Source organism: Bos grunniens, chromosome 15 (assembly GCF_055505025.1).
Source record: "Bos grunniens cultivar Pamir isolate PY7600 chromosome 15, Bosgru_T2T1.0, whole genome shotgun sequence".
NCBI lineage: Eukaryota > Metazoa > Chordata > Mammalia > Artiodactyla > Bovidae > Bos > Bos grunniens.
The window spans coordinates 83,936,520-83,963,442 of NC_141179.1; the positions used below are offsets into that span (position 1 = coordinate 83,936,520).

Genomic DNA, 26,923 nt, shown 5'->3' on the forward strand with positions numbered 1-26,923 from the left:
GCGGTGGTTGAATGAGATTCAGAAAGCCGGCGTCGCGGGGGTGCTGGAGCCTGCGGGAGGGCTTCCTGTTTGCTATGAACACGAGCTCTGACCCGGAGCTCTCACGGTGCCGTTCCCTTTACAACGGGTGGTTGCTGAAAACGGGAAAAGGTTTGCTCCCACCGTGAGGATTTGAAGCTGGTGCTTTGGAGGAATCGGGACTGTCCTAATACATATATCCCTGGTGGGGTAGGTCATAAGCCTGAACATTGTTAGAAACACGGGATCCAGACCCGAAGGACGACGGGCTGGAATCTCGTCTCCAGCACTAGCTGTGTGGTCTTGGCCTCTCTGTTCTCGGGTCTCAAACTGGAATAAGTTACAATAACAGCACCAATACCATCATCACCACCCCCGAACACGATGCTCACTGCGCACTTGCAGCCTGCCGGGCCCTGTGCAAGTGTTTCCTAGCCATCATGTCACTCATTTTGTAAACAAACCTGTGATTCAAGTGGTGTTATGATTAGCACTTTATGGATGAGGAAAGCTGGGGTCGGTCGATTGATTGGTGTTTTTCTTTTTTTCTCTCTCTGTGTTTAACTGGAAGTCGCTCAGGCATGTCTGACTTTCTGTGATACAGTCCATGGAATTCTCCAGGCCGCAACATTGGAGTGGGTAGCCTTTCCCTTCTCCAGCGGATCGTCCCGACCCCGGAATCGAACCAGGGTCTCCTGCACTGCAGGTGGATTCTTCACCAGCTGAGCTCCCTGTAGTTGATTTACAATGTTGCATTAATGTCTGGTGTGATTGAGCCATGTATACATTCTTTGGGGAGCTAGGACTTGAACTCAGAGTGTATGAGAGGTTGCTGCGGCTCCCGGTGCTTGGTGCGTGCTCAGTGCTCTCGGGTTGCTGCATCGCGAGCCGTTCCGAGACCTGCAGGTCTCGTGTGAGACGCGCACGGGTGCGGCTCCCGCTGCTTGGTGCGTGCTCAGCGCTCTCGGGTTTCCTGGGGCTTTTGGTCTCACCTCGTCCTTTTCGTCCCTCACAGAAGCAGCTGACGCAGGATGACGACACCGACGAGGTCGAGATCGCTGTTGACAACACAGCTTTCATGGACGAGTTCTTCTCCGAGGTGGGTGCCTTCCGTGTGTTTCTTCTGAATGGACGTAAGGAACCATAGCTTCCTTAGGCAACGGTAAAGCCCGTAGGTCTTTTGGGGGCAGCAGAGGAAAGCCAGTCTTCTGCTGGGGGGGAGCCAGGCCGAGAGGCTGCGAGGAGAGTCCCCGTTACTGGGGAGGACGTGGGCTTCTACTCTCACTGAGAAACCCAGCAGGAGGTAAACCATGCACATCAAAGAGACGCTGTTAAAGTCTTACGCTGGTGATGACGTTTTCATGGTATCCTTTCTTGCCTACAAGAGAATTTAAATAGGGAACCACGCCAGGGGACCCAGCCATGAACGTAAGGGAAGAAAAAGCGTTTCATGGCATTTTTAGGCCTGTAATTGGGATAGATCTGAATTGTTGTTACCAAAAATTCAATCTCTTTGACTTAATTCTGGTAACAACTCACAAACCAAGAAACCGCCAGTTTATGTCTTTTTTTTTTTTTTAATTTGTAAACTTTACAATATTGTATTAGTTTTGCCAAATATCGAAATGAATCCGCCACAAGTATACATGTGTTCCCCATCCTGTGCCCTCCTCCCTCCTCCCTCCCCATACCCTCCCTCTGGGTCGTTCCAGTGCACCAGCCCCAAGCATCCAGTACCGTGCATTGAACCTGGACTGGCGACTCGTTTCATACATGATATTATACATGTCTCAATGCCATTCTCCCAAATCTCCCCATCCTCTCCCTCTCCCACAGAGTCCATAAGATTGATCTATACATCACTGTCTCTTTTGCTGTCTTGTACACAGGGTTATTGTTACCATCTTTCTAAATTCCATATATATGTGTTAGTATACTGTATTGGTGTTTTTCTTTCTGGCTTACTTCACTCTGTATAATAGGTTCCAGTTTCATCCATCTCATTACAACTGATTCAAATGTATTCTTTTTAATGGCTGAGTAATACTCCATTGTGTATATGTACCACTGCTTTCTTATCCATTCATCTGCTGATGGGCATCTAGGTTGCTTCCATGTCCTGGCTATTATAAACAGTGCTGCGATGAACATCGGGGTACACGTGTCTCTTTCCTTTCTGGTTTCCTCAGTGTGTATGCCCAGCAGTGGGATTGCTGGATCATAAGGCAAAGCTTCTGCACAACAAAGGAAACTATTAGCAAGGTGAAAAGGCAGCCTTCAGAATGGGAGAAAATAATAGCAAATGAAGCAACGGACAAACAACTAATCTCAAAAATATACAAGCAACTCCTACAGTTCAACTCCAGAAAAATAAATGACCCAATCAAAAAATGGGCCAAAGAACTAAATAGACATTTCTCCAAAGAAGACACACAGACAAACAGTTAATGTCTTTTGAAGTTCAGCAGAGGCAGAAATGGGTGGCCCGTGTGAACAGATTCGCATGGCCTTTGAGGTGGAGGGTCCTGCTGGGAGGTGCTGTGGGAGACGTGAGTGATGGAGAGCTTGGGGAAGGGGCGCGTGTGTCACGGACAGAAACGCAGGCGCTGGAGCCAGGGGAGCTCGGGTTCGCCTCTCAGCCCGGGGCCTTCCCTGGCGGTGGTGCTTAAGACTTTACCTTCCGGCGCAGTGGAGATGGGTTCGCTCCCCAGTCGGGGGGGACCTAAGATCCCACATGCCCCATGACTAAAAACCCAAAACATGAAACAGAAGCAATATTGGAACAAATTCAATAAAGGCTTTAAAAATGAATGACCCATATAAAAAAAAATCTCAGCCCTGCTTCTGACAGCTGCCATTCTTATGAACATTCCTTCACAGTCTTGTTTTCTTTATCTGTACGTTGGGACCGATAATATTATTCCCCAAAGGACTATTAGGAGGATTAAGCGGCTCCTGTTTCTGAAACGTTCATGTAGCGCCTGCCATATAAGCACGTGTTTATACGTGTTGCACCCAGACCAAACCAAAGCGCTCCAGCTCCAGCTCCAGCTGCACCGCCGCCATCCCGTGGCTTCCTTATTTAGGCTTTTAATTGCTGTATCTAAAGAGGTGTCCTGCTCTCTCTGCACGCAGGTGTGGGTTCCTCTCGGCCTCCAGGCTGTGGGTGTGGGGAAGCACCCTCTGGCTCCTCTCTCAGTGGAGCGGGGCGCGATGGCCCGGCCACCCATCTGTGAGGGTCAGAGCGGGTTCAGGGTGAGCGTGAGCATGTGCAAAACCTGACTGGGAAGTTGGCCCGGACTGCGCCCCACCCTTCCCGTGGGTGGGCCCGTCCCTTTGCTGCAGGAGTCGTAATGAGATCAGACGATGCTCGAGTTATTTACGAGTCCAGTGTTGTTCTCTGTGTGGACCCTGGAAGGAAGAGCTCTTCCAGTTCAGCGCTGGGCGTGGGCGTGAGGAGCTGGGTGACGTCACGGCAGCTCATCGCCCTGGTCTTGCCTCAGAGAACCAGTTACACTGACTTCTTTCCTAAGATCAGGACTTTCTACAATAACGGTGTCCTCCCTTTTCTCTGAACCCAGTAAGAGGGGACCTGAGAGGCAGTGTTCCTTGGGAGGCGGGCAGATGGTTGGGCCTTGGTTTCCACGACCAGGTCTGAGTGTACCCTCAAGCCTTTAAATAGCAGTTAACCTTGGGCCGGTTCCTGAACCCAGCTGGGCTTTAATTCCTGCTCTGGAAATCAGGAACAGCAGAACTTACCTTTCAAGCCTGGCCCGAGGATCCCTTGAGATCACGTGAGGATCGTACATCTGGAAAGCATTATCTGAGCCGGAAAGTGCCAGATGGAGGGTAGTTATTTTTGGAGACTTAACAAGGTCTCTGGGGCTGCTGCTTTTCTTCTTGCTTTCTTTTTGTTGAATGCTTTTCTATCATTAAAAAAAAAAAAGGCCCCATCATATTTAAGGTAGAGAAGAGGACAGCGTGCTTGGCTGGGAAGAGCATGATTCTTTTGGACTTAATTCCTTATCTGCCACTGTGTGATCTTGGGCATGTGTCTTTTTTTCAACATTTTGTTTTGTATTGGGGTATAGCTAATTAATGGGCTTCCCTGGTGGCTCAGAGGGTGAAGAATCTGCCTGCAGTGTGGGAGACTTGGGTTCGATCCCTGGGTTGGGAAGATTCCCTGGAGAAGGGAATGGGTACCCACTCCAGTATTCTGGCCTGCAAATTCTGTGGACAGAGGCTGCAGTCCATGGGGTCACAAAGAGTTGGGCACGACTAACTTTCACTTCACTTTCATAGCTGATTAACAATGTTGTGATGGTTTTGGGGGAATAACGAAGGGACTCAACCACGCATATACGTGTAACCATTCTCCCCCAAACTGCCCTCCGATCCAGGCCTCCACGTAACATTGAGCGGAGTTTTATGTGCTGCGCAGTAGGTCCTTGTTGGTTATCGTTTTAAATCTGTACACCAGGGTATACACGGCCATCCCAAACTCCCTAAGTACCCCTTCCCCCCATTCTCCCGACAACCATAAGCTGGGTCCAAAGTCTGTGAATCTCTTTCTGTTTTGTGAGTCAATTCATTTGTATCATTTCCTTTTAGATTCCACATATAAGGGATGTCATACGATATTTCTCCTCCTCTGTATGACTTTCTTCACTCAGTGTGACACTCTCCAGGTCCATCCATGTGGCTGCAGAGTCTTTCATTCTTTTTCATGGCTGAGTAATATTCCGTCATGTACACGTACCACGTCTTTTTTATCCATTCCTCTGGTGATGGACGTCTAGGTTGCTTCTGCGTCTTGCCTGCTGTAAACAGTGCTGCTGTGGACACTGGGGTACATGTATCCTTTCGAATCGTCTTCTCCACATGTATGTCCAGCAGTGGGATTGCAGGGTCATACGTTAGCTCTATTTTTAGTTTTTTAAGGAACTTCCATACTGTCCTCCATAGCGGCTTTACCAATTTGTATTCCCACCAGCAGTGTAGGAGGCTTCCCTTCCCTCCACATCCTTACCAGCATTTATTTGTGGGCTTTTGGTGACAGCCGTTCTGGCTGCTATGAGATGATATTTCGTTGTGGTTTTGATTGCACGTCTCTGGTCACTAGCGATGGTGCAGATCTCTGCATCTGCCTCGTTGGCCATCTGTCTGTCTTCTTTGGAGAAACGTCTGTTTAGATGCTCTGCTATCGGCACGTGTCTTAACCTCTCTAAGTTTCTGTGGGTTTAGCTGTGAAGTGGGGAGAAAAATATTCATCTCCTGATAAGTTGGGGGTGAAAGGAGCCAAGACTCAGGAAGTGCTCACAAGGGAGCTCGGTAAAGGTTAATTCCATCCCTTCACATCTAATAGGGCGCAGAGAGGGTCCGTGTTGGAGGCTGTGTCTCTGGGCAGAGACAGGAGGGAGCCGGTGCACAGGTCTTGGTCTGCATCTCAGCTCTGCTCATGACAGTGGTGTAGCTTTGGAAAAGTTGTGTGACTGCTCTCAATCCCGCTTTCCTCTGGAACAGGCCTAGCAGTGTTGCTCTTGGGTCACTAAGTGCTATCTGACCCTGTGACCCCAAGGACCGCAGCACGCCAGCTCTTCTGTCCTCCACTGCTCTCTGAGTTTGCTCAGACTCATGTCCGCTGAGTTGGTGATGCCATCCAACCATCTCATCCTCTATTGTCCCCTTTTCCTCCCGCCTTCAATCTTTCCCAGCATCAGGTCTTTTCCAGTGAGTCAGTTCTTCGCATCAGATGGCCAAAGTTTTGGAGCTTCAGCTTCAGCATCAGTCCTTCCAATGAATATTCAGGACTGATTTCCATTAGGATGGACCGGTTGGATCTCCTTGCAGTCCAAGGGACTCTGAAGAGTCTTCTCCAACACCACAATGCAAATGCATCAATTCTTCAGCGCTTAGCTTTCTTTGTAGTCCAACTCTCACATCTGTACATGACTACTGGAAAAACCATAGCTTCGACTAAACTGATCTATGTTGGCAAAGTAACGTCTCTGCTTTTTAATATGCTGTCTAGGTTGGTCATAGCTTTCCTTCCAAGGAGCAAGCATCTTCATGGCTGCAGTCACCATCCACAGTGATTTTGATTTTTATAGTAACTTTGATTTTGACTGTATAATAATCAAAGGTTTTTGATTATTATATTCATAATAACCAGCAGTATTTCCTGCTGGTTGTTATAAAATGAGAAAGTAATGGATATTCCTGCACAGTTTGTGACCTACGGTAAGTTTGTCTTCAGTAAATTTAAGTTTTCTCACCATTCTGTTCCCCAGTATATTTGTTAATGTGTATATATATACACACGTTATATATGTAGGAAGGAAATGGCCACCCACTCCAGTATTCTTGCCTAGAGAATCCTGTGGACAGAGGAGCCTGGTGGGCTGCTGTCCATAGGGTCGCACAGAGTTGGACAAGACTGAAGCGACTTAGCATGCATGCATATATATATATCACAAAGTCTACTTTAGAGAACGTGGTCTGGAAATATCCTCGAAGGTGGATTAAAGTGCATTCCAGATAATGGGGGTTTGGGGAAATGAAAAGGTTTCCCTCTTCGCGTGTCTGAGGAACACACCCAGTGCCTTCTGCAGGATGGAGCAGAGTAGCTTGCTTGTGAGTGTGCTCTTGTGATAAAAAGTACACAAGACTTTTATCTTTTGGACTTTTGGACTGCTTCCAGCAAATAAGTCACCCGTGGTTATTTGCAAGGCCTGACGGTGTGAATCACAGATGGTCAGGGAGGCACTTGCAAGGTACAGATGCTGTCACAAGACCAGGAGGTTTTCAAAATGTACTTTGCCCTGTGAAACTCAAATGATTTCTCTCGCCTCCCAGTTACTACAGAAAAGAATTGACCCCTGGGTGTTGAGGCCTCACAGGCTGATTAAGCCAGGGTCTAGCAAATGATAAACCTCAGATTTTTGTCTAATTTGCAGTTGTCTGCATATTTGCCTTCGTCTTTTTGTTCAGCTGGCAGAGAGTACAAAGTTTTAGAGAAAACAGGACCTACCTGAGAGATGGTGTCTGTTCTGATTGTATCTGCTTATATAATAAATAACTCTAGCAGTTAGTGGGGTAGAGTAACCTTTCTGTAATACTGATGGATTCTGTGGATTAGGGATTTAGGGTTCAGACAAGGGCCCACTGGAGGTTTTTGTTTTTTTTTTCTCTTTGGCCCTGCTGTGTGGCTTATGGATCTCGGTTCCCTGACCAGGGATTGAACCTGGGCCCCGGCAGTGAAAGCACTGAGCCTCAACCACTAGACCACCGGGAACTCCCAGAGGTGGCGTATTTCTGCTGCACAGTTTCTGGGGTCTTGACTAGCCAGAGTCTGGAATCTCAGAGGCTTTTAACTCAGGCGTCTGGTGCCTGAAGGAGACACCAGGGTGTCTCAGAGGAGACCTGTATTTCACCTCTTTCTGTGGCTTGGGCTTCTCAGCACGATGGACTCAGGGTCATTGGTTTGGGGGGCGGCTCAGGGCTCCAAGGCAGGCCTGGCAGCTGTGGAAGTCACACCGCCCATCATTTGTACTGTGCGCTGATGCTGAAGCAGTCATAAGCCTGCCTGACTCAAGAGAGGACTACACAGATAGCCCTCTCAATGAGGAGATGGAAGGGTTTGTGCCATGACCATGTGGTCCACCACTTATTATTCTCTTTATTTGGCTGCACTGTGTCTTCGCTGCTGCGCACAGAGCCCTTCACTGCAGTGTGTGGGCTCTTCATTATTATTCTCTTTATTTGGCTGCACTGGGTCTTCGCTGCCGCACGCAGAGCCCTTCACTGCAGCGCGTGGGCTCTTCGTCATGATGTGCAGACTTCTCAGTAGTTGTAGCACAATAGGCTGAGTTTCCTTGTGGCATGTGGGATCTTAGTTCCCCGACCAGGGATCAAACCCATGTCCTCAGCGTTAGAAGGCAGATCCTTAACCACCATGTTTCAAAACCACCAGAGTCACAGCTCCATGTGGCATCACCCTACACCAGCATCTCTTCACAGGAGGCTGGGATTGATCGCTGGGTCGGGAAGATGCCCTGGAGGAGGACATGGCGACCCCCTCCAGCACTGTTGCCTGGGGACCCCCACGAACGGAGGAACCTGGTGGGCTACAGTCTATAGGGTTGCAAAGAGTCGAACACGACCGAGTGACTGAACACACACACCAGGCCGTGAGAACAGCTCGGAAATCCTCTTCTCAGGGAGGAAAACTACCCAGATCCTTCATGCTGCCCTTCCTTGTGGCCCTTTGGCTGGCGACGGATCCCATGGTCACGGCCACCCTTCGCTTAGAGTGGAGATCAGAAAAGTGAGAGACGGCTAAGGGGCAGGATTGTCCGGATTACCACTGGATTACCACAGAACCAGTCACGATCCAGCCTCTAGACCTGGCAACCCCTCTGCCCAAAGAAAATCAGTTCTGTTAACACGGGAGGGCGGGGCCAGGTGGGGAATGAGTTCTGTTAACACGGGAGGGCGGGGCCAGGTGGGGATGCCTGTTGGATTGCGGTGTGAGATGCCCAAAGACTTCAATTAGGTTTGAGAAACACATCATACTCTTTTCCTCCCATGGAGACTGGAAATGACATGAACTTGTTAGAGGTTCTGAGGAGCCCTACAGTGAAGAAACCTGGTTAAGTTGCCTGTCTTAACAGTTATTTTTTCATGGAACCCTTTCTGACGTGTAACTTCTGCTAACGAGAGGAATGAACTTATTGCCGAGAATGCTGTCATAAACTTTTCTTTCTTGGATGTGCTTAAAAAGGGGGGTGTCAGTTTCGCAGTGGCTTATGGAGCAAGCTTGTCTCCAGAGTTACATGTATTCATTTCTTTATTCATTGAACAAACTTCTACCGAGGGCCACCACGTGCTTAGCGCAGTGATGCGGATCCATGTGGACTAGGGAACAAGACCAGTGGAGCTGTGGCCGGTTAGAGAAGCTAGGAGGCGTGCAGTCTTGTGACTTTTGTTAAAACGAAGATCCTCAAAGTGGGTGTAACTTGGAAATCTAGGTGTTAAGTCAGATCTAGGAGGCTAAACACTCTTCACCTCATGCCTGAAGTAGCACCTTCAGATGCCTAGTTGGGCTGGAAGGTTCTGTGTTTCTGGGCTCGATACGCAGGCAGGAAGCCCTTTTTGGTCATTTGCCTGTTTGCTCCTGGCTTCATTTATCGCCCTTCCCGTGCTCTGCTCTGTATTGCAAGGGACCCCTTGCCCCAGGTCCCTTACTGGATTTTGCTGTGTCTGACCCAGGGGAGGCACCTCAGAAGATTAAAGGTGGTGGGAATGAGGCCATGGTTTTCCTCCCAGACATATCTCCTCCGTGACCTCAGCTTTCACTCCATCAGCCCTGCCTCTGTGGTCCCCGTTCTGCTGGTCGGCCACCAAGGCCTGGCTCCACCAGAGGGGCCCTGGGGACCATGCCTGCCTTCTTTGTCCCTGCAACCGGCTGGTGCCTGTTTCCAGGATGCCTCGCTGTCCTCTGGCTTCTCAGCTCTTGCACCTCTCTCTCTCTGGCTGCCCTGGGTCTTTGATGCGGGCATGGGCTTTCTCTGGTTGTGTTGCGTGGGCTTCTCTTGCGGTGTGAGGACTCCAGAGCACACGGGCTCAGGAGTTGTAGTGTGCGGGCTTACTTGCCTTGTGGCCTGTGGGACCTCACTTCTCTGACCAGGGATCAAACCCATGTCCTCTGCATTGGTGGTGGAGTCTTAAACACTGGCCCCCAGGCACATCCCTCAGCTCATTTCTGTCAAGAATTCCCTGTATTTTGATACTTCAGTTAAAATAACTCGATAGATTTCTATTTTCTTGACCATGTTTTGGGCAGCACAAAGCCCAAATACACTTAACTGATTTGACCGAGAATACTAGTTGTCACAGGTCAGCATAGCTCTGAGATCATGCGTCTCTTTTCATTCATAAACGGAGAGTTGAAACACCACTCACAGTCTTGGTAAAACCCCCTGAGGGACTTGACTTCTGATGCTTGGCTGACTGAGACCTTTCTCTGTCCTTCCCTGTCAATGCTTGTTTGCTTCCCAAAGCAAAGAAGCAAACAAATCAGAGGACTTGCCTTCTAATACAAAGACTTTTGGGGATTATATGATTTTTGAAGAAAGGTGTATGCATTGACAGAGGAAGAATAATTATTTGACCCTTACAATCCTATTACTTTTGTTGCCTTAAAAAGGTGGCATGTAATAAATTTCAGTAAATAAATATGAAAGATTTAACACCTAACTTAGCAGTATGATGGGTGGTGGTGGTAGTTTACTCGTGTCTGATTCTTTGCAGCCTCATGGACTGTAGCCTTCCAGGCTCCTCTGTCCATGGGATTTCCTAGGCAAGAACACTGGAGTGGATTGCCATTCCCTTCTCCAGGGAAATATTCCTGATCCAGGGTTTGAACCCAGGTCTCCTGCATTGCAGGTGGATTCTTTACTGTCCGAGTCCCCTAGGTAAGACAAAGCCTTACACCCTACCCCGCAGTATCTGCCAGTCTCCAGAGTAGTCCTTTCTCTGCTTTTAGATTAGAGTCCACTGGCTAATTAGATCTACTGGGAAGAGGCCATCCATGTCGTGAAAATAGCTCCCTCCTTTTAGTCAGATGGTGGTGATTAGTACAGTCCTTCTGGGTAGAGAGGGGTTGGGTCCAGGACCCCGCTGGATACCAAACCCCTGGGTGCTCAAGTCTCTTACATAAAGTGGTGTAGTATTTGCATATAATCTACACATAGCTGACTACCTTAAATCACTTTAAATCATCTCTAGATTACTTATGATGCCTCAGTTCAATTCAGTCCAGTTGCTCAGTTGTGTCCGACTCTTTGCGACCCCATGAATCGCTGCACGCCAGGCCTCCCTGTCCATCACCAACTCCCGGAGTTCACTCAAACCCATGTCCATCGAGTTGGTGATGCCATCCAACCATCTCATCCTCTGTCGTCCCCTTCTCCTCCTGCCCCTAATACCTCCTAGCATCAGAGTCTTTTCAAATGAGTCACCTCTTCCCATGAGGTGGCCAAAGTACTGGAGTTTCAGCTTTAGCATCAGTCCTTTCAATGAACACCCAGGACTGATCTCCTTTAGGATGGACTGGTTGGATCTCCTTGCAGTCCAAGGGACTCTCAAGAGTCTTCTCCAACACCATAGTTCAAAAGCATCAATTCTTTGGTGCTCAGCTTTCTTCATAGTCCAGCTCTCACATCCATACATGACCACAGGAAAAACCATAGCCTTGACTAGACAGACCTTTGTTGGCAAAGTAATGTCTCTGCTTTTGAATATGCTATCTAGGTTGGTCATAACTTTCCTTCCAAGGAGTAAGCATCTTTTAATTTCATGGCTGCAATCACCATCTGCAGTGATTTTGGAGCCCCCAAAAATAAAGTCTGACACTGTTTCCACTGTTTCCCCATCTATTTCCCATGAAGTGATGGGACCAGATGCCATGATCTTAGTTTTCTGAATGCCTGGTACCATGTAAATGCTATGTAAATAGTTGTCAAATAGTTGGCAAATTTGAGTTTTGCTTTTTGGAACTTTCTGGAATAGTTTTTCCCCTTGAGTATTTTTGCGTTGAATCCATACACACAGAACCTGAGGATACAGACAGCGGCCCGTATACTGTGGTTATTACGGTTAGTTCCGTGAGCAGATACCCAATGTGAAGAGCAGTTAACTTGCTGTCCTTTGTGGACATCACAGAGCATTTTGTTAACGTCGGGATTGCCGTGAGGCTTGGAGACCTGCTTGGAAAGGCTCAGCGGAGTGCCTGGCAGGCAGTACCAGTGCAGTGACTGCTGGCTGCCCTCGTCTTTGTCGGCAGCACCGCCCGGTGTTTCTGAGCACGTAGTGCGCCATGTCTTACCTCGCGTAACGCTCACACCAACTCCGGGAGGTGGGAAATAGGATAATCCTTGTTCACAGGTGAGAGGACTGGGGCTCGGAGGGTAAGCGGCTTGTTCACGGTCACTGACTGCTAAGGGTGGAGCCAGAATGTGCACCTGGTCTGATCCTAACTTATGTCTTAAACTGTGCTATCCACATCGCCCCATTCCTGACAAATCATTGAAAAGCGCATTTAAAACAGTATTTATTTTTATTTATTTGGCCATGCCAGGTCTTAGCTGTGGCACGTGAACTCTTGTTTGTGGCATGTGCAATCTGGGTCCCCAAGCAGGGGTCGAACCTGGGTCCCCTGCATTGGGAGTCTTACCAGAGTCTTACCAATACAATAAATAGGCATTGAGGATGTTTTAGCTGCAAATTTAGCATGGTGATTAAAAAAAGAAAAACGTTTGGATTGGTTCCTTCAGTCAGCAGCATTTCTTGAGCACTCCTTGGAGAAAAGGTCCTTCCAGGGAGTTTTGGTTAGAGAAAAGAGGGCCCATGACACCAGTCAGAGGTCCCTGAGCCGGTCTCACGGAATGGTGAGTGGATTCCACCCCTCCACCTGACACAGGCTGGACGCACATGGACCTGGGAGAAGGTGAGCCAGGGAGGCGGTTCTTGCGCCTTCACCCGGTCCAGGAGATGGGGTTTGGATCTAAGAGATGCGGGTTCAGACCTCGCTTTTACCTCTTCCTGCCGTTACGGCCTTGACTGACATCCTCGGTTGCGTTGAGCTGCAGTGTTCTTGTGCATAAAAAGGGTAGCGATGGTGACGTCACAGCCATCCAGCAAAGAGCCTTGTTTATGGGACAGGTGTGAGTTAAATCAGGTTTAGTTCTTAAATACATTATTGTGCGGGGTAATGTCAGTCTCTTTAAAACAACCTGAACACACAGATAAACAGCACTGAATGCTTCGATTCAGCACTTAGATTTCCTGCTCGCCCTGCCCTTCCCAGTCTTTGGTTATCTGGCAAACGCACAAAAAGGAAGTTAACGGCATGTACCTGCTACCCTGAAGTACTCAGAAAGTCACCTTTGAGAAGAAGTAACGCTTCCAGGAAAACACAGACACAAAGTTAGAAGGAACAAAAAAGCTCTGTGATTGGCCAGTTGCCCATCCTGAAGTCCTGAAGGTGTTCTGCAGTTCCTTGGTGAGCTGACTAAATCGCTGGATTACTCAGTCAGAGTCCCTGAAGCAGCTCCAGATGGGCAGGCTATGAGGACAGAGGGAGGGGCAGCTTCTGTGGGTGCAGGATGAGGGGAGGCAGCAGTGGAGGCCCCTGACCTGGAAAGCTCTGCAGACAGGCTGGGGACGGAGCCTGGGTCCAGTTCTCCCGTCCGCTGGGCCGTCTAGTCATGTCTAGAGCGACTCTGGGCTTGGGGTCCAACGGTCTCACCCTACCAGCAACTTCCTACCTTGTCTTCCTACCACTGAGCAGACTTTGAGTCAGGATGCTCTTCACGTTATGGAGTAATAATATTCCAGGAGGTACTTTTCGAGTCATCCAATCCTTAGGAGTCATCAAAACGTTAGGCTTTTGACTTCTTTTCTAAAAGTCGGAGTGTAATTGCTTTATGATGTTGTGTTAGTTCCTGCTGTACACACAGTGACCAGCTATCTGGGTCCGCATGGCCCCGCCTGCTGGACCTCCCTCCCACCCACGCCTCAGCCCAGCCCTCTCGGCCGTCACGGAGCATCGGGCTGGCCCCGTGCGGTGCAGCAGGTTCCCACCCGCTGTCCGCGTCACACGTGTCGTGCATCCTCGTCAGTGCTGCTTTCCCAGTTCATCTCGCCCTCTCCGACCCCGCTGTGTCCACCTGTCCATTCTGTGTCTGTCTCTGTTCCTGCCCTGCAAATAGTTTCATCTATACCAGTTTTTAGATTGCACATACGGGCATAGGCTTGGGTTACCGAGATATTGAATGGTTTGCCTTGGAAATGAACAGAGATCATTCTGTCGTTTTTGAGATTGCATCCAAGTGCTGCGTATCGGACTCTTTTGTTGACCACGATGGCTACTCCATTTCTTCTAAGGGATTCCTGCCCACAGTAGTAGATATAATGGTCGTCTGAGTTAAATTCACCCATTCCAGTCCATCTTAGTTCGCTGATTCTTAAAATGTCAGTGTTCACTCTTGCCATCTCCTGCTTGACCACTTCAATTTACCTTGATTCATGGACCTAACATTCCAGGTTCCTATGCAATATTGCTCTTTACAGCATCGGGCTTTGCTTCCATCACCCGTCACATCCACAACTGGATATTGTTTTTGCTTTGGCTCCATCCCTTCACTCTTTCTGGAGTTATTTCTCCACTGATCTCCAGTAGCATATTGGGCACCTACCGACCTGGGGAGTTCCTCTTTCAGTGTCCTATCTTTTTGCCTTTTCACACTGTTCATGGGGTTCTCAAGGCAAGAATACTGAAGTGGTTTGCCATTCCCTTCTCCAGTGGACCACATCCTGTCAGACCTCTCCACCATGACACGGCCGTCTTGGGTGGCCCTACATGCCATGGCTCATAGTTTCATTGAGTTAGACAAGGCTGTGGTCCGTGTGATCAGATTGGTCAGTTTTCTGTGATTATGGTTTTCATTCTGTCTGCCCTCTGATGGAGAAGGATAAGAGGCTTATAGAAGCTTCCTGATGGGAGAAGACCAGGGGGAAACTGGGTCTTGTTCTGATGGGCGGGGCCGTGCTCAGTAAATCTTTAACCCAATTTTCTGTTGATGGGCGAGGCTGTTTCCCTCCCTGTTATCTGACCTGGGGCCAAGCTATGTTGGAGGTAATGAGGACAGTGGGGACCTCTGTCAAAAGGTCCCATGCATGCACTGCTACACTCAGTGCCCCCAACCCTGTAGCAGGCCACCGCCGACCCACGCCTCCCCAGAGCCTCCTGGACACTCACAGGCAAGTCTGGGTCAGTCTCTTGTGGGGTCACTGCTCCTTTCACCTGGGTCCTGGTCGCACAAGTTTCTGTTTGTGCTGGACTGGATGAAGCACAAGCTGGAATCAAGATTGCAGGGAGAAATATCGATAACCTCAGGAGTGCAGATGACACCACCCTTATGGCACCCTTATGGTGAAGAACAACTGAAGAGCCTCTTGATGAAAGTGAAAGAGGAGAGAGAAAAGTTGGCTTAAAGCTCAACATTCAGAAAACGAAGACCATGGCAGCTGGTCCCATCACTTCATGGCAAATAGATGGGGAAATAGTGGAAACAGTGTCAGGCTTTATTTTGGGGGGCTCCAAAATCACTGCAGATGGTGACTGCAGCCATGAAATTAAAAGACACTTGCTCCTTGGAAGAAAAGCTATGACCAACCTAGACAGCATATTAAAAAGCAGAGACATTACTTTTCCAACAAAGGTCCGTCTTGTCAAGGCTATGGTTTTTCCTGTGGTCATGTATGGATGTGAGAGTTGGACTGTGAAGAAAGCTGAGCACCAAAGAATTGATGCTTTTGAACTGTGGTGTTGGAGAAGACTCTTGAGAGTCCCTTGGACTGCAAGGATATCAAACCAGCCCATCCTAAAGGAGAACAGTCCTGGGTGTTCATTGGAAGGACTGATGCTGAAGCTGAAACTCCAATACTTTGGCCACCTGATGGGAAAAACTGACTCATTGGAAAAGACCCTGATGCTGGGAAAGATTGAAGGCAGGAGGAGAAGGGGACGACAGAGGATGAGATGGTTGGACACCGGCTTGACCCCTGGTCTGGGAGACCCCACGTGCTGCGGCACAGCTGACCCGTGCGCCACGACTCCTGAGCCTGCGCCTCGCACCCAGCGCCGCAATTGCTGAGCCCCACGCACAGCTGCTAACGCCCCTGCGTCTGGAGCCGGTGCGCCACAGCAAGAGACGCCACCGCCGTGTGAAGCATGCACACCACAACAGAGACCCAGTGCAACCAGAAATATGAGTAAATATAAAAAAGAGAACTCAAGTTTCTTTCCCCTGCTTTCTTCACCAGTTGCAGAGCTGTGATCAGGTTTTCTTTTTTTTTTTTTTTAAGAAGTGGGTTATTCACTGGAGGAAAGGGCTGCTGGAAGCTGCATCGTGAGTTGTCTTTCCGTTGCATTGCAGGGGCTAAGACCCTCCTGTGTGGTATGTTATGAGGTTTCTGTTTGTTGACTGTGGCCGTGTTGGCGTGCCCCTTGCTGTGGAGGGCAGGCAGGTGGATGTGGAGGCTTCGAGACCTCTTCCAACGAGCCGTGCCCCGCACGTTGCAGCCACCCCCGGAGGGGCACCTGGTGCCTGTGAGGATGGAGCTGAGGCTGAACTTCACATCTGGGTGGCGGAATCCATGTGGGTCAAGGCACGCCTCCAAGTGCTTTCTTCTTATTCATTTGGCTACACCGGGTCTTAGCCGCAGCGTGCGGGAGCTTCTTCAGCTGTGGCGTGGAGACTCTTAGTTTCAGGCCGTGGGCTCTAGTTCCCTGACCAGGGGTTGAACCCAGGCCCCCCGCACCGGGAGCAGGGAGTCATAGCCGCTGGACCTCCAGGGAGGCCCCCGGGACTTTCCCATACACGCCTGGCACAGTCAGGAGCACCAGAACAGAGCGGACACGCTCCCGGCTTCAGCTCCTGGGTCCTGGTGGTCTGTGGCGGTCCTGGTAGGAGGCGTGTCCAGGGCACTGGGCGCTGGGCGGCTCGGGCCCCAGCGCGGCCGTCGCTTCGGGCTCCTCGCCTCTCCTCTCCCTTCTCTCCCTCCGCCCCCCCCCCTCCCGTTTCTCACTCTCCGGGTTCGTTCTCTCCCTTTCGCTGTTTGCCTCTTTCCTTTCTCCCTGCCTCTCCTCCTCACTCACTGTGGCTCCCGCTTCCGGAGCAGCTGAGGACCTGCCCGGTGTCCTGACCCTTCCCGCTGACGCTTCCTGGGCTTTTCCTGGCTCTTCTTGACTCCAGCCGGGACCCCCGTCCGAGGTGGGCAAGTGTCTTCTCCTCGCGGAGCAGTGAAGACGGAGCCTCGTGGACGGCTGTCGGCGCCCTTCTCTGACTGCGGATGGTGGACGGGCGCTCCCTGGGGCCGCTGGGCCTCAGAAGGCTTGCCCAGAGTCACCACCTCCCTGCACGAGCCCCGACGCTGGGCGGGGAGCTCTGCTGAGCGTTTCCCCTCGTTTGCGGCCAGGCTCTCCCTCCTGACGCCAAGGCTGTGGTCTCTCTACTTACAGATCGAGGAGACGCGCGTCAACATTGACAAGATCTCCGAGCACGTGGAGGAAGCGAAGAGGCTCTACAGTGTCATCCTGTCTGCGCCCATCCCCGAGCCAAGTGAGTGCCACGCGGGGCTCAGACACCCGCTGGGCCCGGCTGGGCCTCGGGTCCCCCTCAGAGCAGCAGCGGAGGGCGTGTTCCCTCACACTCGCGTGCCTGCCGGGTCAGCGCCCGCCCTCCTCACCCTCTCCTGCTCACACTGCCCTGTTAACGTCTGTTTATTAGGCTGCGCCAGCTCTCTGACGCAGCACGCGGGATCTTCCCTCTGTGTTGCAGCATGCAGACTCTTTAGTTGGGGCCTGTAGGATGTGGTTCCCTGACCAGGGGTGGAACCCGGGCCCCTGTATTGGGAACGCAGAGTCTTAGCCACTGGACCCCAGGGATGCCCCCATCACCTCTGCTTTTTGTGGCTCCACTTGGCCAGACTCTCGTCTCCTTCCCAACGAGCCCCTCTCGTGGCTGGCGGGGACTCTTGCTGCTGCTGGCGTGCCTCACCTCCGCCCCCGCTTTGGGTTTCTGGAAGGCGCACCTGTGCTGTTTTCTCTGCTTGAAACGCTTCCCCAGTCCCTCCTTTTTTCCACGAGGTGTTTTTACACTGTAGGTCGAGGGCAGGGTGCCTGGAAAAATGCCTTTAAAAACTAAGCTCCCTGTGTTCTGATGACGGGTGTCTGGGGAGCCCCTGGGAACACGTACTGCCCTGGACGCCTGAGAAAGCACCACACCTCCTCCGTTGATTGTTGTCGCTGACAAAGCGTTCAGTCTCTTCTAACTGATGCTGCTGGCCTTTGTTTACCCAGAAACCAAGGACGACCTGGAGCAGCTCACGACCGAGATCAAGAAGAGGGCCAACAATGTCCGGAACAAACTGAAGAGTAAGGGGCTAAGGGAGCAGCCAGCCCCCCAGCCGTCCCACGTCTGGGGTCCACCCCTCCTGGAGCAGAGCGCTTCCTCACGGGGGTGACGTCGCGCGTGGCGTCTTTGCTCGTGATCTGGGCTCTGTCTCTGGCATGACGGATGATACCCCAGAACTGTGTCTGATTGAGTGAGGCGAGAATTGGAGTTTGTGGGCGGGCGCGGAAGCCTGCTGTCAGCCGGTGGCTGGTGGCTCGGGCCCCTTAGCTCAGCCCCTCGCCTTGTCCTGGTCCCGCTTCCTCCCGCAGCACCTGCGTGCGTGTGAACAGTGACGTTAGTGATGTGAGGATGCCAGATAGACTCGTCTGCAGGCATCTCCTGGGGACCACGTGTACCACCTCCCTCACGCCCACTCCCCCCCTCAGTTAGGGCAGTGTTCTGGGAAGCCATTGTCATAGATTCAGTTCGGCTGGGAGCCCAGAAGCTTCCTTAGGTCGGTGGCTGTCATCTGCATCCTTGCCCCACTTACTGTCTTTGGTAATGAGTGCATGCCGTTGGTCAGGGAGAGAAAGCGGCGTTGCTGAGCCTGAGGTATCATTTCTTTGCCCGCTTCGGACCGTACTGCCTGTTTTCATGGGGGTGGAGTGGAGGTTTTCGGTGGCCGCTTCCAGTCCGGCAGTGAGCCTGTGCCCGCCGTCTGCATGTTTGTGTTTGATTTTCATGTTGGCGTTGCGAGGGGGGCCCTGCAGTGCACCCATTTTACAGAGCGGAGAACAGGAGCGCTGAGGGCATGTGGCTTTTCCAGGGAGACACGTCGGGGCGTGGCAGGGCAGGGATTTGTACTGCCGCGCTGAGACGTGGCTGAGGGAGAGCCTGGAGTGAAGTGTTCTGGGGCTCCGACATGAGCCGGCTTTTGAGACGGGACCTGCCTGCTGTTCGTCTCCGGGGCTGGTGTGTGTGTCTGCGAGAGGAGGCTGCATTGCACAGTGAGCTTCTGGAGGGGAGCAGGGGCTGTGTTGCTGGAATAACCTTCTCCCCCATCCAGGCATGGAGAGGCACATTGAGGAAGACGAGGTGCAGTCGTCGGCAGACCTTCGGATTCGGAAATCCCAGGTGAGATTCTTGGCCTAACAACCATCTATCCCAATCCTTTAGTTTTTTTTCCCCTTAGCTGTGGAGTCTTGTTAATTTTTTAAAAGTATTTATCGAAGTAGAATTGATTTACAATATGGTGTTAGTTTCAGATATATAGCAAAGTGATTCAGTTATGACATATACACACACGCATATGTATGTTGCTTTTTCAGATCCTTTTGCATTGTAAGTTATCACTAAATACTGAATATCGTTCCTTGTGCTATACAGTAAACCCTGTTTTATATATAGCAGTGTGTGTCTGTTAACCCCGTACTCGTAGTTTATTCCCCCACCTCCTCTTTGGTAACTATAAGTTTGTTGTCTCTCTGTTTTGTAAATAGATTCATTTGTATTAGTTTTTAGATTCCACATACTTAATACCAGTGATGTTATATGACGTTTGTCTTTGACTTACTGCGTGTAAGTGAGATGCTCTCTGGGTACATCCGTGTTGTGTGAGTGGCCGTGTTTCATTTATTCCATTGCATACATGTGTCACGTCTTCTTTATCCAGTCATCTGTTGATGGACACAGATTGCTTCCATCTCTTGGCTCTTATGAGTAGTACTGCGGTGAACACTGGGGTCTGTGTATCTTTTCTAATTAGAGTTTTCATCTTTTCTGGATCTGTGGAGGGGGATTGCCGGATCATATGGTAGCTCTATTTTTAGTTTTTTAAGGAACCTCCCTCCTGTTCTCCATAATGACACCAATTTACATTCCCACCAACAGTGTAGGAGAGTTCCCTTTTCTAGCTGTGGATCTTTAAAAACAAACAGACCTTACTTGGAACTCAATGTGAAGAACTGGTAGAGGGGAGCTGCCCAGGTCGAAGTCGGGGCCAGGCCTGGTCCCTCTCACACCGTCCTCTCAGGAGGCGCCTGAGGTTCCCAGAGCACAGGCGAAGGTGTAGTGAGCCTCCCTGGTTTACAGGAGAGGAAACCGAAGTCTTCTCTCTGGAGACTGTTGGGCGTCAGTTGTCCAGCTTGGAGTCAGGCTGTTTGGCGGTCGTCAAAGATATGACCCTTGTCACTGAAGAGCAGGCGTGACGTGCCAGTGTCACAAGGAGGCTGTGACACTTGACCCGCAGGAGAGCGGGCAGGAGGACGGGACCAGATCCTTGTGCTCCCAGCATTGGAGGAGCCTGGAAGGACTGAGGTGCCCAGAGGAGGCTGGGCCCTGGACGGGCAGGATGTCGGCATGGGCAGGCTCAGGGAGAGTTGCCCTTGGAGGCCTGCGGGCAGGAGTGGTGTGTGTAGAGTAGGGCGGTGTGGGGTGGGTAGGGGCAGACATGAAGAGAACAGTCTGTCTAGAGACAAAAGTTTGTCACAGGATAGTGGGCGTTGAGTTTTTGGTAGAGAGCCCAGTGCCATGTTCCAGGGGCCTGTGACTGCGGTCTCAGGAATTTGGATCTGATCAGCTAGCTGGTGTGCACTTACTTTGGTTGCAGTCTGTTAGGAAGGTAATCTGGTAGCCATTTGAAAACTGGCTCAGCGTGGGGCACGTGGGTCTCCCATTGGGTTTTTGCAATGATTTTGGTCTGAATTTGCCTGGTGATGGTGGGTTTAAAAAAAGTGTAGATATTGGTGATTTGGCAAAGGAAAAACCTTTGTTGGGTCTTGATGCTGAGAAGTGGGCAAGGAATAAAAACGATGATTGATTTGAGTTTAGGCACCAGGGCTGTTGATGGAATGCATTGAGTCAGAAGCAAGATTGGAAGCAGGAAAAGCTGGGCGATCAGTTTGGGTAAGAACACAAGGGTCTTGGGATGTGGAGGGGAGTTGGGCAAGGCCTCTGGGATTCCCAGAGTATCTCCTTTGGCCTCAATTACTCTGTGAGTTCAGCAAGACAGGTTAACAGATAAGTGAAAACATGCTTTGAAAAGGTGAGCTGACTTTCCCCGTGGTGTAAAGTTAGGAAGCCAAAAACACGGAGTCTTGTACCTGGTCTTTGGGTTTGTTTGTTTTTTTTAATTTCTTTACAATTTTGAAAGGTTACTTTCCAGTTACAGTTACTACACAATCTTGGCTATATTCCCCCTGTTGTAAAATGCATCCTCGAACCTTTCTGACCCCAGGCCTTTGTACCTCCCTCTCCCTGACCCCCACCCGTCTGTCCCCTCTCCACCTTCCCATTGGTCACCACTGGTTTATTCTCTGTATCTGTGAGTCTGCTTCCTCTCTGTTATGTTCATAGTTTGTTGTAGTTTTTAGATTCCATATATAAGGTGATGTTATACAGTATTTGTCTTTCTCTGACTTATTTCACTTAGCATAATATCGTCTGTGCCCATCTAGGTTGTCACAGATGGCAAGATTTCACTCTTTAATTGCTGGGTAGTATTTCATTGTGCACGCATGTGTACGTGTGTGTTTCGCATCGTCTTTATCCAGTCCTCTGTTGATGGACGCTTGGCGGGCTTCCGTCTCGCGGCAGCTGTGAATAATGCTGCTGTGAACACTGGGGTGCGTGTGTCATTCTGAATTAGTATTTTTTTATACATATATATATATATGTACACATATTTTATACACACATACACACACACATACACGCACACCCAGGATTGGAAATGTTGGGTCAAATTGTAGCTCTATTTTTAGTTTTTTTTTGCGAAATCTCCAGTTTCCCAGTGGCTGCACAAGTCTGCCTTCCCACCAAGAGCTGCCCTTGGCCTCGCGGTCCCGGGTCCGGGGCTGCCGTGGGCGAGGCTGGGGCCGGGGCACTGAGCCCGTGCCCCTCGCTCCTGGGGGCTCACGGCCTTGACCTTGTCCCCGCAGCACTCCGTCCTGTCCCGGAAGTTTGTGGAGGTGATGACCAAGTACAACGAGGCCCAGGTGGACTTTCGTGAGCGCAGCAAAGGGCGGATCCAGCGGCAGCTCGAGATCAGTGCGTGTTTGCAGCGCGTTCTGTGCCCCACTCCTGGCCTGTCGGGCGGTGGTCTGTCCGGTCGTCAAGCCCAGGGAGACGGGGCCTCCGGGTGGCTTCTGCCTTCCCTTTTGCGCCCCAGCCGAGGACGGGGCTCACGGCACTGCCGCCGCCTGGATGTCGTGTCTTAGGCTGGAAAAGGGTGGCTCTGTGCTACCAGGTCCAAGCGTTGGTTGCCATGGGAACCAGCATTTCCGCATCCATGGAGGGAAATACCTGCTACACAGCCCTGCTTCCTGGGGCTCATGGCATCTTTGCTGCCTGTTTGACAGCAGAGAATGGTGCAGGTTGCCCCGTTTGTGTAAAGGAGTTAATACAGCCTCGCCCTTTAGGAATCAGTAACTTTAGGAGTCAGTAACTTTAGGAATCAGTAGCAATCAGGGCCCCGCAGCGTGGAACATGCTCTGAGAACTGAATGAACTCGGTCACAGGCAGGGAGGGCAGGCCGGCCAGGGCCTGGGGACAGGGCGCGCTTGGGCGGAGCAGGGTGGGGGTAAGACGGTTGGAGGGAGGGCTCACCTGGGAACTGGCCCGTTGTCCTGAGGACTTTGGACCCCATGGCAGACTGAAGGGGGCCGGGAGACGTTCCGAGCTGGAAAGGAATATAATCAGACGTGGACTTCAGGAGGGTAATTGCTGATAACGTTGAGGCTGGATTGGGTTAGGGGAGACATCGGAGAAAGGCGAGCAGACTTATAAAGGCCACGGCTTTAGAGTGAAACTTACTGTGCTCCCACTGGGATTTCCAGATGGTTCAGTGATAAAGAATTGTCTGCCAATGCAGGAAACACAGGAGGCGTGGGTTCGATCCCTGGGTTGGGGAGACCCACTGGAGGAGGAAATGGAAACCCACTCCAATATTTTTGCCTGGAAAGTCCCACGGGCAGAAGCCTGGTGGGCTACAGTCCACAGGGTTGCAAAGAGTTGGACACAACTGAGCGACTGAACACGGCCGTTTTCAGGAAACTTTTGAAATGATGAGCTTTGATCTTGTATCTGACGCTCTCCTTTTGTTATAAAGCCGGCAAAAAGACCACCGACGAGGAGCTGGAGGAGATGCTGGAGAGTGGGAACCCTGCCATCTTCACCTCTGGGGTGAGTGATGGTGTGGGGTTGGGGGGTGGGAGTCCTGCAGGGGTCCCCGGGGGGCTGTGGTGGGCCTGGGGGCCGATGGTCCATTTCTCTGCGGCCCGCCATAGATCATCGACTCTCAGATTTCCAAGCAAGCCCTCAGTGAGATCGAGGGCCGGCACAAGGACATCGTGAGGCTGGAGAGCAGCATCAAGGAGCTTCACGACATGTTCATGGACATCGCCATGTTGGTGGAGAACCAGGTGAGGCACTGGGTACTGTGGGGGCAGGGAGGGGGCTTCCTGAGGAGGGCGGGGGGGCTCTGAGAAAGCCGCGGGGGTTGAGTGGGGAGGGAGAAGCATCGGGAATTGGCGTAGTGGAGTCCCAGACTCCCAGTATCCCGATCGCGGAAGGCACCGGGATGCTGACACTTGGGGCGGTTGCAGCCTCGTTACTCCCACTGGTTACTCTGGCCTGGAAGTCATGTCCAAGTAACGTGAGGTTTGAAGTGCTCTGTAACGTACCTGCTCCCTCCGGCCTTGGGATCATCATCGTTATTTTTCATTAGTGACACGGGTTCTTAATGGTGATGCCTTAAAACACTCTTCTGATAGAAACTATCGGTGTTTCACTGGTGACACTGAAAACATGGGGTCTTTCCCCCAGTTTATGGCGAAAATTTAGGTATAACGGAGATTTTTGTGTTTTCCCATTTTTGCTTTTTCTTCTGTGTGAGTTTTTCCAAAAATGTTGACTTTTTTTTTTTGCTGAGGAACAACAAAAGCAATGAAGGGACAGCAAAAATAATACCAGCAGGAAAACTCGAGTCCCTCACGGCGCTGAGCTTGACAGCCTGTTTTGTTCTGGGCCAGCTTGCCCAGGGACGGACGGCTCTGTTCCCTGCCTGTGGGGTCAGTGTCACGTATCTCGTGGCTCCCGCTTCTTAGGATGCAGTTAAATTCACCGACGTGTAACGGTTTGGAGCCACTCTCACCATGAGCTCGCAGTGGCTCTGCCACCTGGAAAGGATCGGAACCTGCTTCCCGTGTAGCAGGAATCCTAATGGAGCCCGAGCGCCGCGTGGCTGGTTTTGACACGTTTCCTGCTCTGGGCCCGGGCACCTCTGCTCCATCCCCTTCCGCCCTTGGAAACTGTTCCTCCTGTCCCTCCATCTGCGCTCTTGTTTTTTCTCCCCACACTGCCTTGCCGAGGAACTGGTTTGAGATTCAAGTGATGGTAAGTGCCGTTCTCTCTGCAGAAAGCCAGGGGTTGTATGCAATGAAGGTCTAGGTGGGTGGAGGGAATTCCCATCTTAAGATGCACAGAAATCAATTGGAAAGACCGAATTCCGGTCAGGAAGTAGCAGCTGGGGAGGGTCGGGAATCTTGCGAAGATACCATGATCTCTTAACCAGATAACTCAGGTAAAACCAACATCTTGTTACTTACAGGGCCTGGGGATCCCTTAGAGAAAGCAAGCATCCCCACCTCAGCTGTTTACTGAGCACCCACCGTGCGCCAGGCACTTTCTGTAGTAGTGGGCACTCGGTTCAGGCTGAATGAACTTGGTTCAGATCTGAGTGACCAGGAAGAGGCCAGCCTCCTGGCAACATGAGAGAGATGTATTCTGGCTTCTCTTCTCACATGTTTCATTTTTAAAAAAAAGGGGCTGGGGACCCTTCAGGATATTCCAGGCATCTAGACCACATGCTCCTGGCGTGCAGACGCTGTCTCGCACGGAGAAGTAACTGACTGAATATTTCGGGGCCGGTGACCGCCGCCTCGGCCTGGGAAAGCACTGGCAATCACGGGGAGGTGTGCGGGGTTACCCCGTGGAAGGCTGCACGGGCAGGTTTCCAGGTGTCCCTGTGGCCTCTGCACGCGAGCTGGGACCGTCCCGGGGTGTGTGTCCAGGGTGTGACCGGAGTCTGTCCTCCGCAGGGGGAGATGTTAGATAACATAGAGCTGAATGTCATGCACACGGTGGACCACGTGGAGAAGGCTCGGGAGGAGACCAAGAGAGCCGTCAAGTACCAGGGTCAGGCCCGGAAGGTGAGCCCCCGCCGCCCCCGGAGGACAGGGTCCATCGTGTGCGCTCTCTTGCTGTCTCCTCCCTCTCCCTGTGTCTGTCTCTGCTGCCACCACCTCTTGCATCCGGGGAAAGGGCGCCATGATTGACCGTATTGAGAACAACATGGACCAGTCCGTGGGCTTCGTGGAGCGGGCCGTGGCAGACACCAAAAAGGCGGTCAAGTATCAGAGTGAAGCTCGCAGGGTGAGCCCCGCGTCTCGGAGGGACCGGCCAGCTTCTCCTCTCCCTGGTCGCCCCCATCCATGTCCCTGAGATCTCCCTGCCTTCCTCTGTCTGGCCTCCTCCAAGAGCCTTCGTCAGCTCTCCCTGGAGAATAGCTCCCCTTCCCTCCCCAGCATGTCCCGCATGGATCTGGCTCCCACCATCTCCACCCAAGAGCCCACACTGGCAGGCAGCTCTGCAGGGTGGACCCGTCACTGCCCAGTGTTCCTGCTGGTCCGCTGGACAGAGCTATTGGTCTGTCCGGTGTTACACGTGGCTCCTCTGCCCTTCGGAAACTTCCTCTGCACTGCCTTCCATTCTGAAAGCCCACACCTGTCCTCTTTGATCTCTTTTCCCCACCGTGAACCCAGCTATGTGCTGATGGCTATGTGAACGCTCTCTCTCAGGGCACACCTGTGCTTTCTACTTGTAGATCAAACAGCTGGGAATCACTGAAGTCCCTGGCCACCTAGGAAGCGTAGGAACTTGGGATTCAAGTTCGGGTTCCAGCCCAGCTCTTCCCGTCACCTCACCCTGCTCCAGTGCCCGCCCCCACCTCTAGTTCTGGTGCCCTTGTTGCTTGGAGCATCTCTGCTCAGTCACTGCAGTAGCCAGCTGTGGTGGGGTTTGCTTTTTAGCCTGCTCTTTTCTGACTTTGTGCTCTGATATTTTCATTCTTCAGTTCTTTTTCTTCCAACTTTACCTGTTGCTTGGGCAGGTGTCTAGGGAGCTGGGAAGTTATTTCACATGATGAATCCTGTCCTGTTCACAATAGGACCTGTACTTTCAGACCCTCAGTCACTGTCCTGGGTTTGACAGGTGGGAGTGTTCTTTGGGGGAGAGATGGATGGCAGTTTGCATTTAGGAGGACTGTGTCAAATATGTCTTCATATTCCCCCCTGAAAAGGAAAATCTCAGTCACGTTGTATCTTGGTTTACTGCTGCTTAGACACCCCGTGACGGTTGTGGCCACGTGTGCCCACACGTGAGGGCTGCAGCGTGAGCTCGGAGCTGATGGAGGCTCCGTGTTTGCACCTGCTGGCACTGCTAGTGCAGAGGCAACTTAAACACGAGAGCCCAGTGGGACGTCTTTATGTAGCGATGTCAGCTGTTCATTTCACTCTCTCTGGGGCCGTAAGAGGCTTCCGGTGCAGAGGTGGGTTTTGGATGGCTGACTCCGGCTTTTTGGTGGTTTGTAATGATGACTTGTTTTTATTTCTCTTATCCCTCTCTCCAGAAATTGGTAATTATCATTGTGATAGTGGTTGTGTTGCTGGGCATTTTAGCGTTGATTATCGGACTTTCCGTTGGGCTGAAGTAAGGGCGGCCGCGCTGACATGTAAGTAAAGGGGAGGCTCTCGGGACTCTGGACCGGCTCGCTCTTGAGAACCTAGCCTGGGATTTCCGGTCGCGTCTCCTCTCACGGCGTTCTGCGGACGCGCCGAGCGCTCCGCACTGTCAGTCCCGTGCCTGCTCTCACCTCCGTCTCGTCCTCT

General features: G+C 51.4%; 1 protein-coding gene across 14 annotated transcripts in view; it reads left to right on the forward strand.

The window, feature by feature from the left end:
- The window catches only part of STX3 (syntaxin 3), a 130,150-nt gene that overhangs the window by 17,209 nt on the left and 86,018 nt on the right, over positions 1–26,923 (forward strand). For 10 of the 14 annotated variants that reach the window (XR_015142449.1, XR_015142450.1, XR_015142451.1 and 7 more), the window contains exons 2-9: positions 1,034–1,117; positions 17,105–17,204; positions 17,945–18,019; positions 19,045–19,112; positions 21,917–22,025; positions 23,086–23,159; positions 23,264–23,398; positions 25,076–25,186. Coding sequence is in view for 11 of the 14 variants with exons in the window: in XM_086341887.1 (XP_086198013.1) it covers positions 1,034–1,117; positions 17,105–17,204; positions 17,945–18,019; positions 19,045–19,112; positions 21,917–22,025; positions 23,086–23,159; positions 23,264–23,398; positions 25,076–25,186 (756 nt within the window). In the remaining 3 variants the exon portion in view is untranslated. Of the gene's footprint in view, positions 1–1,033; positions 1,118–17,104; positions 17,205–17,944; positions 18,020–19,044; positions 19,113–21,916; positions 22,026–23,085; positions 23,160–23,263; positions 23,399–23,907; positions 24,372–25,075; positions 25,187–25,298; positions 25,410–26,664; positions 26,767–26,923 lie in introns of those variants that run through there. The other 4 variants (XM_086341883.1, XM_086341884.1, XM_086341888.1 and 1 more) reach the window with 4 other exon arrangements.